The sequence below is a fragment of the Ranitomeya imitator genome, chromosome 6 (genome assembly GCF_032444005.1).
Source record: "Ranitomeya imitator isolate aRanImi1 chromosome 6, aRanImi1.pri, whole genome shotgun sequence".
NCBI lineage: Eukaryota > Metazoa > Chordata > Amphibia > Anura > Dendrobatidae > Ranitomeya > Ranitomeya imitator.
The window spans coordinates 330,493,920-330,510,761 of record NC_091287.1 but is presented as its reverse complement, the minus strand read 5'-3'; the positions used below and the strand labels follow the sequence as shown (position 1 = coordinate 330,510,761).

The following is a 16,842-nucleotide window of genomic DNA, read 5'->3' as shown; positions in this document are numbered from 1 at the left end:
GCAGAGGGCGCCTCATCGCAATTGCAGGTAAATATAGGTCATTGACCTACTTTACCTTCATTCCCCGGGGTTTTGCAGCCACAAGCAACGTTGCATTAGCAAAGCTCGTGGCTGCAAAATATTTTAACCCCTTCAGATGGATTTACATCGTAGGACATTACAGATCTTCGGAAGGTAAGGATATTGTTGGTTTATTATTTTGACTTTGTTACAGATCGAGGGTCTTCAGTGAGTGGATTGAGCGTAGAATAAATTATTACAACAACCTTTGTGATTTTTTCATTAAAATAATTTTTAATGTGTTTTTTTTAACCCTTTACTACTATTGGATTAATAATGGATAGGTGTCATAATTGACGCCTCTCCATTATTAATCTGGCTTAATGTCACCTTACAATAGCAAGGTGGCATTAACCCTTCATTACCCCATATCCCACCGCTACACGGGAATGGGAAGAGTGGCCAAGTGCCAGAATAGGCGCATCTTCCAGATGTGCCTTTTCTGGGGTGGCTGGGGGCAGGTGTTTTTAGCTGGGAGGGGGGCCAATAACCATGGACCCTCTCCAGGCCATTAATATCTGCCCTCAGTCACTGGCTTTACTACTCTGGCGGAGAAAATTGCGCGGGAGCCCACGCCAATTTTTCCCGCCATTTAACCCTTTAATTTAGTAGATAGAACGGCCAAATTTTGCATATACACACTACTAACATTAGTAGTGTGGAATATGCAAAAAAAAGGGGATATGACATGGTTTACTGTATGTAAACCATGTCGGGTTTAGGAAGGAGATAGCAAAAGCCGGTAATTGAATTACCGGCTTTAAAGCTATCTAGCGCTGTATGAAGTAATAATATATATACATATATGTGTCTCACTGACAGATATACATATACATACACCTATTCTATGTGTACACGTTTATTCTACTGTAAGCTGTCAGTGTGATTTTACTGTACACCGCACTGAATTGCCGGCTTTTCTCTCTAACAGCGCTGCGTATTTCTCGCAAGTCACACTGCTGGTCCGTGTGTAATCCGTATTTTTGGGGCTTCCATAGACTTTCATTGGCGTTTTTTTTGCGCAATACGGTGACAAACGCAGCATGCTGCGATTTTCTACGGCCGTAGAAAGCCGTATAATGCAGATCAGTAAAATACGGCAGATAGGAGCAGGGGCATAGAAAATAATTGTGCCGTTTGTTTTGCGAGTTTTACGGACGAATTTTCTGCGCTCTTACGTCCGTAAAACTCGCAAGTGTGACAGCGTCCTAAAAGTACAACTTGTTCCGCAAAAAAACAAGCCCTCACATGGCCATATTGATGGAAAAATAAAAAAAATAAAAGTTATAGCTTTGGGAAGAACGGGAGAAAAATCAAAAGCAAAAATGAAAAAAAAAAGCTATGTCATGAAGGGGCCTGTCAGCACAGAATGACTGATAATACAAAGTCCAGCCATCCGGTGCTTCATGGTGGGGCCAATCCCTTAACCCCTTCATGACCCAGCCTATTTTGACCTTAATGACCTGGCCGTTTTTTGCAATTCTGACCAGTGTCCCTTTATGAGGTAATAACTCAAACGCTTCAAAGGATCCTAGCGGTTCTGAGATTGTTTTTTCGTGACATATTGGGCTTCATGTTAGTGGTAAATTTAGGTCAATAAATTCTGCATTTATTTGTGATAAAAATGGAAATTTGGCAAAAATTTTGAAAATTTCGCAATTTTCACATTTTGAATTTTTATTCTGTTAAACCAGAGAGCTATGTGACACAAAATTGTTAATAAATGACATTTCCCACATGTATACTTTACATCAGCACAATTTTGGAAACAAAATTTTTTTTTTGCTAGGAAGTTATAAGGGTTAAAATTTGACCAGCGATTTCTCATTTTTACAACGAAATTTACAAAACCATTTTTTTAGGGACCACCTCACATTTGAAGTCAGTTTGAGGGGTCTATATGGCTGAAAATACCCAAAAGTGACACCATTCTAAGAACTGCACCCCTCAAGGTGCACAAAACCACCTTCAGGTGCTTCACAGCAGCAGAAGCAACATGGAAGGAAAAAAATGAACATTTAACTTTTTAGTCACAAAAATGATCTTTTAGCAACAATTTTTTTATTTTTCCAATGGTAAAAGGAGAAACTGAACCACGAAAGTTGTTGTCCAATTTGTCCTGAGTACGCCGATACCTCATATGTGGGGGTAAACCACTGTTTGGGCGCACGGCAGGGCTTGGAAGGGAAGGAGCGCCATTTGACTTTTTGAATGAAAAATTGGCTCCACTCTTTAGCGGAAACCATGTCACGTTTGGAGAGCCCCCGTGTGCCTAAAAATTGGAGCTCCCCCACAAGTGACCCCATTTTGGAAACTAGACGCCCCAAGGAACTTATCTAGATGTATAGTGAGCACGTTGAACCCCCAGGTGCTTCACAAATTGATCCGTAAAAATGAAAAAGTACTTTTCCCACAAAATAATTTTTTTAGCCTCAATTTTTTCATTTTCACATGGGCAACAGGATAAAATGGATCCTAAAATTTGTTGGGCAATTTCTCCTGAGTACACCGATACCTCACATGTGGGGGTAAACCACTGTTTGGGCACATGGTAAGGCTCGGAAGGGAAGGAGCGCGATTTGACTTTTTGAATGGAAAATTAGCTCCAATTGTTAGCGGACACCATGTCGCGTTTGGAGAGCCCCTGTGTGCCTAAACATTGGAGCTCCCCCACAAGTGACCCCATTTTGGAAACTAGACCCCAAGGAACTTATCTAGATGCATATTGAGCACTTTAAACCCCCAGGTGCTTCACAGAAGTTTATAACGCAGAGTCCTGAAAATAAAAAATAATTTTTCTTTCTTCAAAAATGATTTTTTAGCCTGGAATTTCCTATTTAGCCAAGGGTAATAGGAGAAATTTGACCCCAAAAGTTGTTGTCCAGTTTCTCCTGAGTACGCCGATACCCCATATGTGGGGGTAAACCACTGTTTGGGCACATGCCGGGGCTCAGAAGTGAAGTAGTGACGTTTTGAAATGCAGACTTTGATGGAAAGCTCTGCGGGCATCACGTTGCGTTTGCAGAGACCCTGATGTGGTTAAACAATAGAAACCCCCCACAAGTGATCCCATTTTGGAAACTAGACCCCGAAAGGAACTTACCTAGATATGTGTTGATCACTTTGAACCCCCAAGTGCTTCACAGAAGTTTATAACGCAAAGACGTGAAAATAATACGTTTTCTTTCCTCAAAAATGATGTTTAGCAAGCAATTTTTTATTTTCTCAAGGGTAACAGGAGAAATTGGACCCCAGTAATTGTTGCGCAGTTTGTCCTGAGTATGCTGGTACCCCATATGTGGGGGTAAACCACTGTTTGGGCACACGTCGGGGCTCGGAAGTGAGGGAGCACCATTTGACTTTTTGAATACAAGATTGTCTGGAATCAATGGTGGCGCCATGTTGCGTTTGGAGACCCCTGATGTGCCTAAATAGTGGAAACCCCTTAATTCTACCTCCAACACTAACCCCAACACACCCCTAACCCGAATCCCAACTGTAGCCACAACCCTAATTCCAACCCTAACCCTAAGGCTATGTGCCCACGTTGCGGATTCGTGTGAGATTTTTCAGCACCATTTTTGAAAAATCCGTGGGTAAAAGGCACTGCGTTTTACCTGCGGATTTACCGCGGATTTCCAGTGTTTTTTGTGTGGATTTCACCTGCGGATTCCTATTGAGGAACAGGTGTAAAATGCTGTGGAATCCGCACAATGAATTGACATGCTGCGGAAAATACAACGCAGCGTTTCCGCGCGGTATTTTCCGCACCATGGGCACAGCGGATTTGGTTTTCCATAGGTTTACGTGGTACTGTAAACCTGATGGAACACTGCTGCGAATCCGTAGCGGCCAATCCGCTGCGAATCTGCATCCAAATCCGCACCGTGTGCACATAGCCTAATTCTAAAGGTATGTGCACACCCATGATTTTACAGTTCAATGTAAACCTATGGGAAACAAAAATCGCTGTACACATGAAAACTGCACGGAAACGCAGCGGTTTACATTCTGCAGCATGTCACTTCTTTCTGCGGATTCCGCAGCGGTTTTACAACTGCTCCAATAGAAAATCGCAGATGTAAAACCGCAGTGAAATGCGCAGAAAAACCGTGGTAAATCCGCAGCGGTTTAGCACTGCGGATTTATCAAATCCGCTGTGGAAAAATCCGCAGAGGACCAGAATACGTGTGCACATACCGAAACCCTAACCCCAGTTCTAACCCCAACCTTAGTGGGCAAAAAAAAAAAAAATTCTTTATTTTATTATTGTCCCTACCTATGGGGGTGACAAAAGGGGGGGGGGGGGGTCATTTACTATCTTTTTTATTTTGATCACTGATTGATTAAAACCCATCAGTGATCAAAATGCACATTGGAACGAATCTGCCTGCAGATTCGGCGGGCACACTGCGCATGCGCCCGCCATTTTGGAAGATGGCGGCGCCCATGGAGAAGACGGAGGGACCCCGGGAGGCTCGGTAAGTATGATGGGGGGTGGGCGGGAGTTAACCCTTTCACCCGATCTGCAGGGACGCGATCATTCTGTGACAGCATATGCGTCACAGGTCGGATTGGCACCGACTTTCATGACGCATACGCTGTGTCACAGGTCGGGAAGGGGTTAAATGCACCTTTCACCCGCTTGTTTTCCCTCTCTCCACTCCCCTTTGACAGCTCTTGTTTCATAGAGCCAGGGAACATTGTGAATAGATGTAAACCAAGCAGGTGGGAATGTGTCTAAAGGTACCGTCACACTCAGCGACGCTGCAGCGATATAGACAACGAGCCGACCTAAACTAGATCGCTGTAGAGACGTCAAACACAGCAACTCCAGAACGATGCAGGAGCGATCCAGTGACGTTAAGGCAACTCACTTCTCGTTCTCGCTGGTTGTTAGCTCCATGTCAAACAGCTGGAGTGTACCGATCCGACACATCTAGGGGCCCTATGCTCGTTGCTGGCGTCGTTGCTTTTGATGTCAAACATGACGATACACGCCCACCTGGCGACGAAATAAAGATCTGGACTTCTAGCTCCGACCAGCGATGGCACAGCGGGATCCAGATCGCTGCTGCGTGTCAAACACAACGAGATCACTATCCAGGACGCTGCAACGTCACGGATTGTTGTCGATCTCTTTGCAAAGTTGCTGAGTGTGACGGTACCTTTAGTGATTGGCCGCACAATGGTGCAAGCGCACTTGTACTTTGTTTTAGGTATGTGCTGACAGTCCCATTAAAGTATATTTTCACTGAAATGCTGTAGCATTTCAGAATAAAATTAACCGGTCTTCAGTTGTGAAGCAATGCTACCATTCTTGTTTAACAATCTTTGGATGTTTTTTAACCACTTACCGTATATACTCGAGTATAAGCCGACCCGAGTATAAGCCGACCCCCCTAATTTTGCCACAAAAAACTGGGAAAACTTATTGACTCGAGTATAAGCCTAGGGTGGAAATGCAGCAACTACCGGTGAATTTCAAAAATAAAAATAGATACCAATAAAAGTAAAATTAATTGAGACATCAGTAGCTGCGTTCATATATCTCCATATCTGCCCCATACTGTGCTCTGCTGTGTTCATATATCCCCATATCTGCCCCATACTGTGCTCTGCTGCGTTCATATATCCCCATATCTGCCCCATACTGTGCTCTGCTGCGTTCATATATCCCCATATCTGCCCCATACTGTGCTCTGCTGCGTTCATATATCCCCATATCTGCCCCATACTGTGCTCTGCTGCGTTCATATATCCCCATATCTGCCCCATACTGTGCTCTGCTGCATTCATATATCCCCCTATCTGCCCCATACTGTGCTCTGCTGCGTTCATATATCCCCATATCTGCCCCATACTGTGCTCTGCTGCATTCATATTGCCCCATAGATGCTCGGTATAAGTCTGTGCCATGGCCGCTGCTGCTGCAATAAAAAAAAAAAAAGCCATACTCACCTCGCTGATTGCAGCTCCCAGCGTCCAGTCCCGGCGTCTCTCTGCACTGACTGATCAGGCAGAGGGCGCCGCGCACACTAGTGCGTCATCGCGCCCTCTGACCTAAACAGTCAGAGCGCAGATAGACGCCGGGAAGATGGATCGGCGCCCGGCGGCTGGAACGTGGACAGGTGAATATAACATACTCACCTAGTCCTGGCAATCCTCGAGCTGTCCCCGCCTGTCACAGCTGTCTTCGGTGCCGCAGATTCTTTCTCTATCAGCGGTCACCGGCACCGCTGATTAGAGAAATGAATAGGCGGCTTCGCCCCTATGGGAGGTGGAGCCGCCTATTCATTTTTCTAATGAGCGGTCCCACGTGACCGCTGAAGAGAGGAAGAAGCTGCAGCGCCGAAGCCCGTGGGACGGCAGGGACAGCGCGAGGATCGCTGGGACTAGGTAAGTATACCTCAGCGCCCTCTCCCCCTCACCCGCCGACCCCACCGCTACCGTGACTCGAGTATAAGCCGAGGGGGCACTTTCAGCCCAAAAATTTGGGCTGAAAATCTCGGCTTATACTCGAGTATATACGGTAAATAAAAAAAGAACCTAGACATGTTTGGTGTCTATGAACTCGTAATGACCTGGAGAATCATAATGGCAGGTCAGCTTTAGCATTTGGTGAACATGGTAAAAAAAAAAAAAAAAAAAAAAAAAAACAGTTGTGGGTCATTACAAGTGCATAGACACCAAACATGTATAGTTTTTTTTATTTAGGCGGTGAAAAAAAAAAAAAAAAAATTGCATCATTTTCCGAGACCTGTAGTGTCTCTATTTTTCATGATCTTGGGTTGGGTGAGGGCTTATTTTTTTGTTCGGCATGCTGACGTTTTTAAGGATACCATTTTGGTGCAGATACGATCTTTTGATCGCCAGTTATTGCATTTTAATGCAATGTTGCGGCGACCAAAAAAAAAAAAAAAAAGTAATTCTGGTTTTTTTTACTTTCTTGCAACGCCGTTTAGTGATCGGATAATTTTTATTTTGATAGATCGGGTAACTCTCTCTCTCTACAGCACACAAGCGACAAGATGGCGATAGGCGTCCACACCCCTAAGACCTATGTCATCACTCTGCCCACTCTCCTTCATTGGCTGAAAAAAATGGCGCCAAGCGCGTCATACGAAACGCGACTTTGGCACGAAAGTCGCGTACCGCATGGCCGACCCCACACAGGGGTCGGGTTTCATGAAACCCGACTTTGCCAAAAGTTGGCGACTTTTGAAAATGAACGATCCATTTCGCTCAACCCTAGTGATGATTAGATCGCCTGTATGTAGCAAAATTGCTGACTTGCTATGAGCGTCGACCACCAAGCCGCGCTCATAGCAACCAAGAAGTGACAAATAGAAGTCTTCAGAAAACCTCTGGTTGTTATGCCAACCCATCGGTGACCCACAATCACGTGACAGGGGTCACCGATGGGTGGATTTGCAGCGCAATTGGAGACACCTGTCAATCAGCTGTAGAATTGCTGGGATGAGCTTGCTGGGGGCAGAGTTGGACTATTGTCTCTGACAATGGTCCCTGGCTGGATCTTCAGAGTATATTTTTCCAAACAAATGACAGTGTGAAGGGGGCTGGTAATGGTGTTAAAGGCAGACACCCACAGCCTGCTGCATGTTTACCAGAAATAACAGGCATACTTTGACAAAGTTATACTTACATCCATTGAATGTTGTTTTTAGATTTCTTTTTAATTAGATGAATGCCTTCCAATACATTAGTGATATCATAAATTCTCCTTTTTTGCACCTTGAGGACTTCAGCAGCTCTATTCAAGTCCACCACACCATCAGAGGATTGACTAAGCAGCTGAATGAACTTCTTAGTCAAAAGGCCAAGTGAGGTGTCATATCTTGTTTTTTCCAGAGGTGATTTTGGAGCTAAAGTAGGAAAAAAAAAAAAAATAGTTATGCATCGTTTTTGCCAGCCTACATAACCAACCCAACAGACCAAGAGGTAGACCGTGCTACACAGACTAACAGTTATGACATGGATACAAATCCAAGCAATCGACCCTTAAATGAGAACCAGTCAACTCCAGGATCTATTTATCTGCAGGTAAAGCCTTAATAAACCGTGTTTAGGTCATGTCTTGCAGACTTAAGGTCACATTAAGCGACGCTGCAGCGATATAGACAACGAGCCGATCGCTGCAGCGTCGCTGTTTAGGTCGCTAGGAGACGTCAAACACCGGCAACAGCTGAACGATGCAGGAGTGATCTAGTGACGTACTTATCGTTCTTGCTGGTTGTTACATTGCTGGCATCGTTGCTTTTGCTGTCAAACATGACGAATGACGCCGACCTGACGACCAAATAAAGTTCCGGACTTCTAACTACAACCAGTGATGTCACAGCGGGATCCTGATCGCTGCTGCGTGTCAAACACAAGATCGCTATCCAGGATGCTGCAACGTCACGGATCGTTGTCATTATCATTGGAAAGTTGCTCAGTGTGAAGGTACCTTTACTGAATGAGTGGCTATAAGGAGAAAATGACTTATCCCTACAACCACTCAGTCATCAGGACGGTACAAGCAGCGGTTCGGGTAAGTTCACACTGGGCGTTTTTGCTGTGTTTTTTCTGCAGCAAAACCTGATTTCTTGGCAGGAAAGAAGCTGCGGCAAAAACGCATGTTTTGGTGCGTTTTTTGGGGCCAACTTGTGTCTTGTGCTTGCTAATAAAGTGGAGTGCCCCCAGAGAAGAAGAAAAAACAAACAGATTACTTCCTGTACAAACATACCTCTAGATCCTTTGAAAAGCTGGTAATTCATGTGCCGCTACATTAAAAGTCACACTGACAGGTTAGAATAGAATAGATAAATACACAGATATATAGATGTCAGTGACACACACTAATATATATCAGATAGATCGAAGAAAAGTCGGAAATTCATGTGCAGCGATCACTGCAGGAGCGGACAGGATGGAAGAGATGGATTGCACAGTAAATACGAATAGGTAGATATACAGATGTCAGACATACAATTAGTACAGTGGGTGCAGCTTACTGTACACATAATTAAAAGATTATTTTTCGGGGGAAAAAAAAAAAAATGGAATGAGCTCCCGCACAATTTTCTTAACCAGCATAGGCAAAGCCGACGGCTGGGAGCCAATGTTTATAGCCTGGGAAGGGGGTAATGCCCATGGAGCTTCCCGGGCCATTAATATCAGCTCACAGCTGTATAATTAGCCTTTACTGGCTATTAAAAGGGGGATGCACCAAAAACTGACTTAAGGTCCCCCCATAAATAACCAGCAAAGGCTATGCAGACAGCTGTGGGCTGATATTAATAGCCAGGGAAGCGGCCATGGATACTGCTCCCCCCAGGCTAAAAACATCAGCCCTCAGCCGCACCAGAAAAGGTGCATCTCTAAGATGCGCCAATTCTGGCACTTAGCCTCGCTCTTGACCTGCATGGTGCAAAGGCGAGTTCACCGCAGTGAAATTCTCCCGGTGAAAATGCCTCTGCACCGTGCGACTTACTCACAGTGCTAGCGGGGATCTCACCAAGGTCACCGCAGTTCAGCTTCGCTGGAAACGGAGCCTCAGTGACGTCACTGAGGCTGCACTCGCAGCAGCTCATTCACCAGTGGTTCTCAGCCTGGACAGTCGCATCTTGGTATCGTCCAGGTTGAAAAACTAATTATCCCCCAGACATGGATTATGGCATGGCATGGGACAGAACAACAGAGGTGAGGAATAGTTTTTTATTTTTGGCTTATTACAGGAGAACAAGGGCTTCGGTGGAATTAGGCGAAGTTGTAAGTATGGTTTAATCAATTGAGATTATTAAAGGGAGTATGTCATTCACTCAATTAAAGGACTTTATTCTTGGTGTCTGTTTACTTACAATGTGACTATGGGGTTAGTAATAAGGGCGTCTTATTGATACCTCTCCATTACCAACCTCGGGGCTTGATGTCACCAGACAATACAGAGGTTACATCAACTCCACAAATATGAACCCCACTTGCCACTGCTACAGGGCAAGTGGGAAGAAACAGGCAAAGCGCCAGAATTGGCGCATCTAATAGATGTGCCTTTTCTGGGCAGCTGCGAGCTTATATTTTTAGGCTGTGGGGGAAAAATATCCATGGCCCCTTACACCAGACTCAGAATACCAGGCCCCAGCTGTCTGATTTAGCAAGGCTGGTTTTGTCAAAAAAAATGGGGGGGACCCCTGCCTTTTGTTTAATTTATTTTAATAATTAAAAAATATGGCATGGGGACCCCTCTATTCCTGAGAACTAGCCTTGCTGAAGCTGACGGTTGCTGTCCCCAGCTGTGAGATTTACCTGACTGGTTATCAAAAACAACACACAGACATGTTTTTTTTAATTATTGATAGCACAGGAGCAGCTAATGAATACTCCCATCATCCGCTCCTGCTCTCACCGTTATTAGCGGCAGCAGGTGTCAGATGATAGGGTCAGTAGTTCCACCAGCTGACAGTGACGGAGGTAAACTTTAGGGCAAGTTCCTACAGGGCGTTTTTGCGGCTTTTTTTTTCTGCAGCAAAACCTGATCTTGGCAGGAAAGAAGCTGCGTCAAAAACGCAGGTGTAGGTGCGTTTTTTGTTGCGTATTTGGTGCTGTTTTTTTTCCCCTCTTTGTACATGCTAATGTCCTTGGATTTTCAGCAGCAAAAACACGCAGCAAATGATACTTGCGGTTTTGCTGCTTTTTTTCAACACCCATTCAAGTCAATGGGTGAAAAAACGCAGCAAAAACGCTGAAAGAAGTTACATGCTCCATGTCCAAAAAACGCAGCAAAGCACAAAATACTGATCAAACAAAAAACCAATGTGTGTGCATGAGATTTCTGAAATCTCATATGCTTTGCTGGTATTGTAAAAAGCAGCTGAAAATTTGCATAAAAAACGCAAAAAAAAAAACGTCCTGTGTGAACTTACCCTTATACCTCTGATCACAGCTGAGGGCTCACGCTGTCTTTTGAACCACGGCTCTCTGACCGGCGGAGATCGTTTTACCGCCAATCAGAAGCGGTGTTTGCCGCGCTGTCATGCAAATGACTGTCAGACATTTGTCGGGCCTCCCATTCAAATGAATGGGGTTCAGGTCCGCTCTGCTGGATGACAGGCTGTATGGGCGAATCATGCAGCCTGCCATCTAAATGTAGTGGAGCTGACTGATGTCACATCCTGCCATCTTTGACTTTTTGCAGCACATACGCTGCAAGACAAGTCAATCTGCATATTTGCAGCGTTTGTTCACCATCCATTCAAGTCAATGGGTGAAAAACGCTACAAAAACACTGAAAGAAGTGACATGCTTATGTAAAAAAAAAAAAAAACAATATGTGTGCATGAGATTACCGAAATCTCAGGCTTTGCTGGTACTGTAAAAAGAAGCTGCAAATTAGTATAAAAAAACTGCAGCAAAAACGCCCAGTGTGAACTTACCTTTAGTGTCACAGTTCACTACACAATGAGACGCTGTAATCACTCCCTTGCTCATTGACAGCTTGCTCTCTAGCATATGTTGTCAATCCATGTACATGAGAGCAGTTACAAGGTGACTTGCAGCACCCTGCAATGCCTCACTGACTTGAAGCAAGCGGCTGAAGGGAGAATAACCATTTTCTCCATGTAGCCATTGCTCCAGTAAGGCAACCAGGCATGGTTTAATCACTCCTCTCCAGCAGTACCTCTACATCAGGGGTGGGAAACCCAAGGCCCATGTGCCATTTATAGCCCGCCATGATTTTTTTTTTGTCCGACCCCCAGGCAGATTCCCGGAGACCGCGGTGCTTGGGACAGCAGCTGCATTTCGATGGCTTTCAGCCCTTTATTTCTTCTTCCTCTGCGAGCATGTACACGCAAGCGTTCACTACTGAATGCTATGGTGCATGTAATGAAAGATTGTGTCCTCATGCTGGCCAGTGGCAGGATGTACTTTATGGGTGGAGTTAGCGCACGATGCACTCCCATTCCATAGTAGAAGACAGGAGCGACATCTCCTGTGATGTTGCCACCGCAGCCCCATGTCTCCAGTGAGATGTGCATCTACAGCAGTCTGTCCTATGTGAATTACATGTGCTTTTCACAAAATTAGAATATCAAAACGTTAATTTCAGTTCTTTAACCCTAGAACGCATACCTGGGGCCTCGCAGGCCTGCGAGGTTACTTGTTTTCTATTATCTGTAAAATTATTTAGTTAGAATTTTGAAAATCTAGGTAATCCTCAGGTATATAGTTGTTAGTAATTTCCAGTTATTCATATATTTTTAGGTTACAGACATTTCGGTATAACAACCTTTTTTTTGGGACTACCCCATATTCACGCACCTGGAGCCTTTTAGGCCTGTACTAGGTTTACAAGTGATACTCAGTCTTTTTGTCTGTATTGTTGCTGGGGAAGAACTTTTATGACTCTGCTATTGCTGGGAAGAGTGTGGATTCTGCATGACAACATTTTATGCCAGTTAAGTATGGCATAAAAATTTTCTGGATGTGCAATTCAGCAAGCTATTATGGGATGAATGGTCTGATTTACTGTGGCAAAGAGGCTGATGCTCCAGTCCAGAAAGACCTATGTTCCAACATAGTAAAAACACTTGCTCTACCAATTTTCAATTCAGGAAAAAATATTACAATGGATAATTACTTTACCAATTTTGAAATGGCCAACTTTTTTGCTTCAAAAGCAACTTACACTTGTTGGTCCTATGAGGCCAAACCGCCGCGAAATTCCTCCAATCATGAAGCACAATGCACAGCGAACAATCTACGAGAGTGTATTCGGTTTCTGCAATCAAGCAACAATGGTGTCTTATAAAGCCAAGAAAGAAAAATCCGTGATATTACCGAGTACAATGCATCATGATGGAAGTATTGACACCAATGACAGGAAAAAAAAACCCTGAAATCATACTGCATTATAATAAGACAAAAGGAGGTGTCGACAAGACGGACAAAATGATTGGAGAGTATTCGTGCAAAAGGCAGACTAAACGTTGGCCTGTTGCCCTTTTTTCCAATATCCTTGATGTGTCAGCCCTCAATAGCTACATTGTTTATTGTCAAACTAATCCAGAATTCCATGCCAACAGGAAAGACAAGAGACGTCTATTTTTGACAGAACTTTGTTATGAACTTTTGATGCATACTATGATGGAGAGAAGCAGCATGATATGCTTATCAAGGCAAATTACGGAGGCAGTGATCTGATGTGGAACATCCAGAGCAAAGAGAAAAAAAAAAAGAAAGCGCTGCTATATTTGTCCAGCAAAGAAGGAAAGAAAATCGGAGCGTCTGTTCTACTTGCGGACAAAATGTATGAAAGGAACATTCAGCCGAAAAAAAATATGCGAGAATTATTGGGGGAATATGTAAAGTTACAAATAAATATTCCTGCACCAAGTTTGCTACAACCAAAAAAATGTTTTCATAACAAAATTGCATATAGCATGCCTATATTTGGCGTGCCCGTTTACCATAATGGATCTGACCTCTTGGTAACTCCAGCTAAGGCTGCCGGAATGACGGGATTCCGCCAGCCGTAGCTGGGGTCACCAGGAGGTCAAATCCATTACGGATCCCCTCCTGGCAGACCCCAGCACTAGTTGGAATGCATCCTTACCTTGCAATTGTAAAATAAATTTTGAAAAGTATTTTTATTTGAGTTATTACGGGGTATTTGCACACAGGCCTAAAAGGCCCCAGGTGCGTGAATATGGGGTAGTCCCCAAAAAAGGTTGTTACACCGAAATGCCTATAACATAAAAATATATGAACTGGAAATTACTAACAACTATATACCTGAGGAATACCTAGAGTTTCAAAATTCTAACTAAAGTAATTTTACAGAAAATAGAAAACAAGTAACCTGGCAGGCCTGCGAGGCCCCTGGTATGCGTCCACCAGCCTTAGCTGGGGTCACCAGGAGGTCAGATCCATTACGGAATCCCATCCTGGCGGACCCCTGCGCTAGTGGGAATGCATCCTTACTTTGCAATAAATTTTGAAAAGTATTTTTATTTGAGTTATTCCATGATAATTGTAAACAGGCCTAAAAGGCCCCAGGTGCGTGAATGTGTAGATTTCTATGGGTATGCTTTTTAGGGTTAATACCGAAAAGTGATCAGAGTGATCTATTTCAAGTGTTTATTTCTGTTAATGAGGATTATGGCTTACAGCCAATGAAAACCCAAGTCATTATCTCAGTAAATTCGAATACTTTATAACACCAGCTTGAAAAATTGTTTTAAAGTCTGAAATGTTGGCCTATTGAAATGTATGTTCAGTAAATGCACTCAATACTTGGTTGGGGCTCCTTTTGCATCAGTTACTGCATTAATGCGGTATGGCATGGAGGCGATCAGCCTGTGGCACTGCTGAGGTGTTATGGAAGCCCAGATAGCTTTGATAGCAGCCTTCAGTTCGTCTGCATTGTTGGGTCTGGTGTCTCATCTTCCTCTGGACAATACCCTATAGATTCTCTATGTGGTTAACGTCAGGTGAGTTTGCTGGTCAATCAAGCACAGTGATTCTGCTGTTTTTAAATCAGGTATTGGTACTTTTAGCAGTGTGGACAGGTGCCAAGTCCTGATGGAGAATTAAATTTCCATCTCCAAAAAGCTTGTCAGCAGAGGGAAGCCGGAAGTGCTCTAAAATTTCCTGGTAGATGGCTGTGCTGACTTTGGTCTTGATAAAACACAGTGGACCTACACCAGCAGATGACATGGGTCCCCAAACCATCACTGATTGTGGAAACTTCACACTAGACCTCAAGCAGCTTGGATTGTCTGTCTCCACTCTTCCTCCAGAATATGGGACCTCGATTTCCAAATGAAATGCAAAATTTACTTTCATCTGAAAACACCTTGGACCACTGAGCAACAGTCCAGTTCTTTTTCTCCTTGGCTCAGGTAAGATGCTTCTGGAGTTGTCCATTGGTCACGAGTGGCTTGACACAAGGAATGTGACACTTGTAGCCAATGTCCTAATTATGTCTGTGTGTGGTGGCTCTTGATCAATGACTCCAGCAGCAGTCCACTCCTTGTGCATCTCCCCCAAATGTTTGAATGGCCTTTTCTTAATCCTTTCAAGGCTGCGGTTATCCCAGCTGCTTGTGCACTTTTTTCTACCAAACTTTCCTTCCCCTCAACTTTCCATTAATATGCTTTTATACAGCACTCTGAACAGCCAGCTTCTTTAGCAATGACCTTTTACCCTCCTTGGGGAGTTTGTCATTGACTGCCTTCTGGAAATCTGTCAAGTCCGCACTCTTCCCCATGATTGTGGAGCCTACTGAAACAGACTAAGGAGCCTTTTTAACCCCTTCAGGACCTTGGGATTTTCCATTTTTCCGTGTTTGTTTTTCGCTCCCCTCCTTCCGAGAGCCATAACTTTTTTATTTTTCTGTCAATACGGCCATGTGAGGGCTTATTTTTTGCTAAACAAGTTGTACTTTTGAATGACATCATTGGTGTTAGCATGCTGTGTACTAGAAAACGGGAAAAAAAAATTGCAAGTGCGGTGAAATTGCAAAAAAGTGCAATCCCACACTGGTTTTTTGTTTGGCTTTTTTGCTAGGTTCACTAAATGCTAAAACAGACCTGCCATTATGATTCTCCAGGTCATTACGAGTTCATAGACACCTAACATGTTCAGGTTATTTTTTATCTAAGTGGTGAAAAAAAAAATCCAAACTTTGCTAAAAAATAAAAAAATAAATTAAAAAAAAATTGCGCCATTTTCCGACACCCGCAGCGTCTCCATTTTTCATGATCTGGGGTCGGTTGAGGGCCTATTTTTTGCGCGCCGAGCTAGAGTTTTTAATGATACAATTTTGGTGCAGATACGTTCTTTTGATCGCCCGTTATTGCATTTTAACCTTCGTCCGGCTGAGTAGGTACAATTGTAACTACTCCGTTTTAAAATTGCATTAACTTTTTTCTCGAAAAGCCGTAGAGGGCTGAAATTTCGTGACATCTCTGCAGTTTTGGTCCAGAATATATTGGCCAGATTTCAATAAAATATATATGAAGGTACAATTGTACCTCTGCAGCCTGTTAACGTTGTAAAATTATGCAGCCTGACGAAGGTTAATGCAATGTTGCGGCGACCAAAAAAAGTAATCCTGGCGTTTAATTTTTTTCTTGCTACGCTGTTTAGCAATCAGGTTAATGCTTTTCTTTGATAGATTGGGCGATTCCGAACGCGGCGATACCAAATAAGTGTAGGTTTGATTTTTTTTTTATTGATTTATTTTGAATGGAGCGAAAGGGGGGGTGATTTAAACTTTAATATTTTTTTTCTTACTTTTGCCATGCTGCAATAGCCTCCATAGGAGGCTAGAAGCTGGCACAACTCGATCGCCTCTGCTACATAGCAGTGATTATCAGATCGCTGCTATGCAGCAGAAATGCAGGTGTGCTATGAGCGCCGACCACTGGGTGGCGCTCACAGCTAGCCGGGATCAGTAACCATAGAGGTCTCAAGGACTTCTATGGTTACTATGCAAAGCATCGCTGACCCCTGATCATGTGATGGGGGTCAGCGAAGCGCTCATTTCAGGCCGGATGGCCGGTTAAATGCCGCTGTCAGCGTTTGACAGCGGCATTTAACTAGCTAATAGCATCAGGTGAATCGCGATTTCACCCGCCGCTATTGCGGGCACATGTCAGCTGTTCTAAACAGCTGACATCCTGGCTTTGATGCGGGATTACCACCGGAGCCCGCATGAAAGCAGGGGTTCTGACCTCGGACGTACTATCCCGTCCGAGGTCAGAAAGGGGTTAAACG

At 43.9% G+C, this 16,842-nt stretch overlaps 1 protein-coding gene across 1 annotated transcript in view; it reads right to left on the bottom strand.

Annotated features, from left to right (window-relative positions):
• Positions 1 to 16,842, bottom strand: part of E2F3 (E2F transcription factor 3) — a 62,369-nt gene that overhangs the window by 16,265 nt on the left and 29,262 nt on the right. The window contains exon 3 of the mRNA XM_069730861.1: positions 7,727 to 7,946. Coding sequence (XP_069586962.1) covers positions 7,727 to 7,946 — 220 coding nt within the window. The remainder of the gene's footprint in view (positions 1 to 7,726; positions 7,947 to 16,842) is intronic.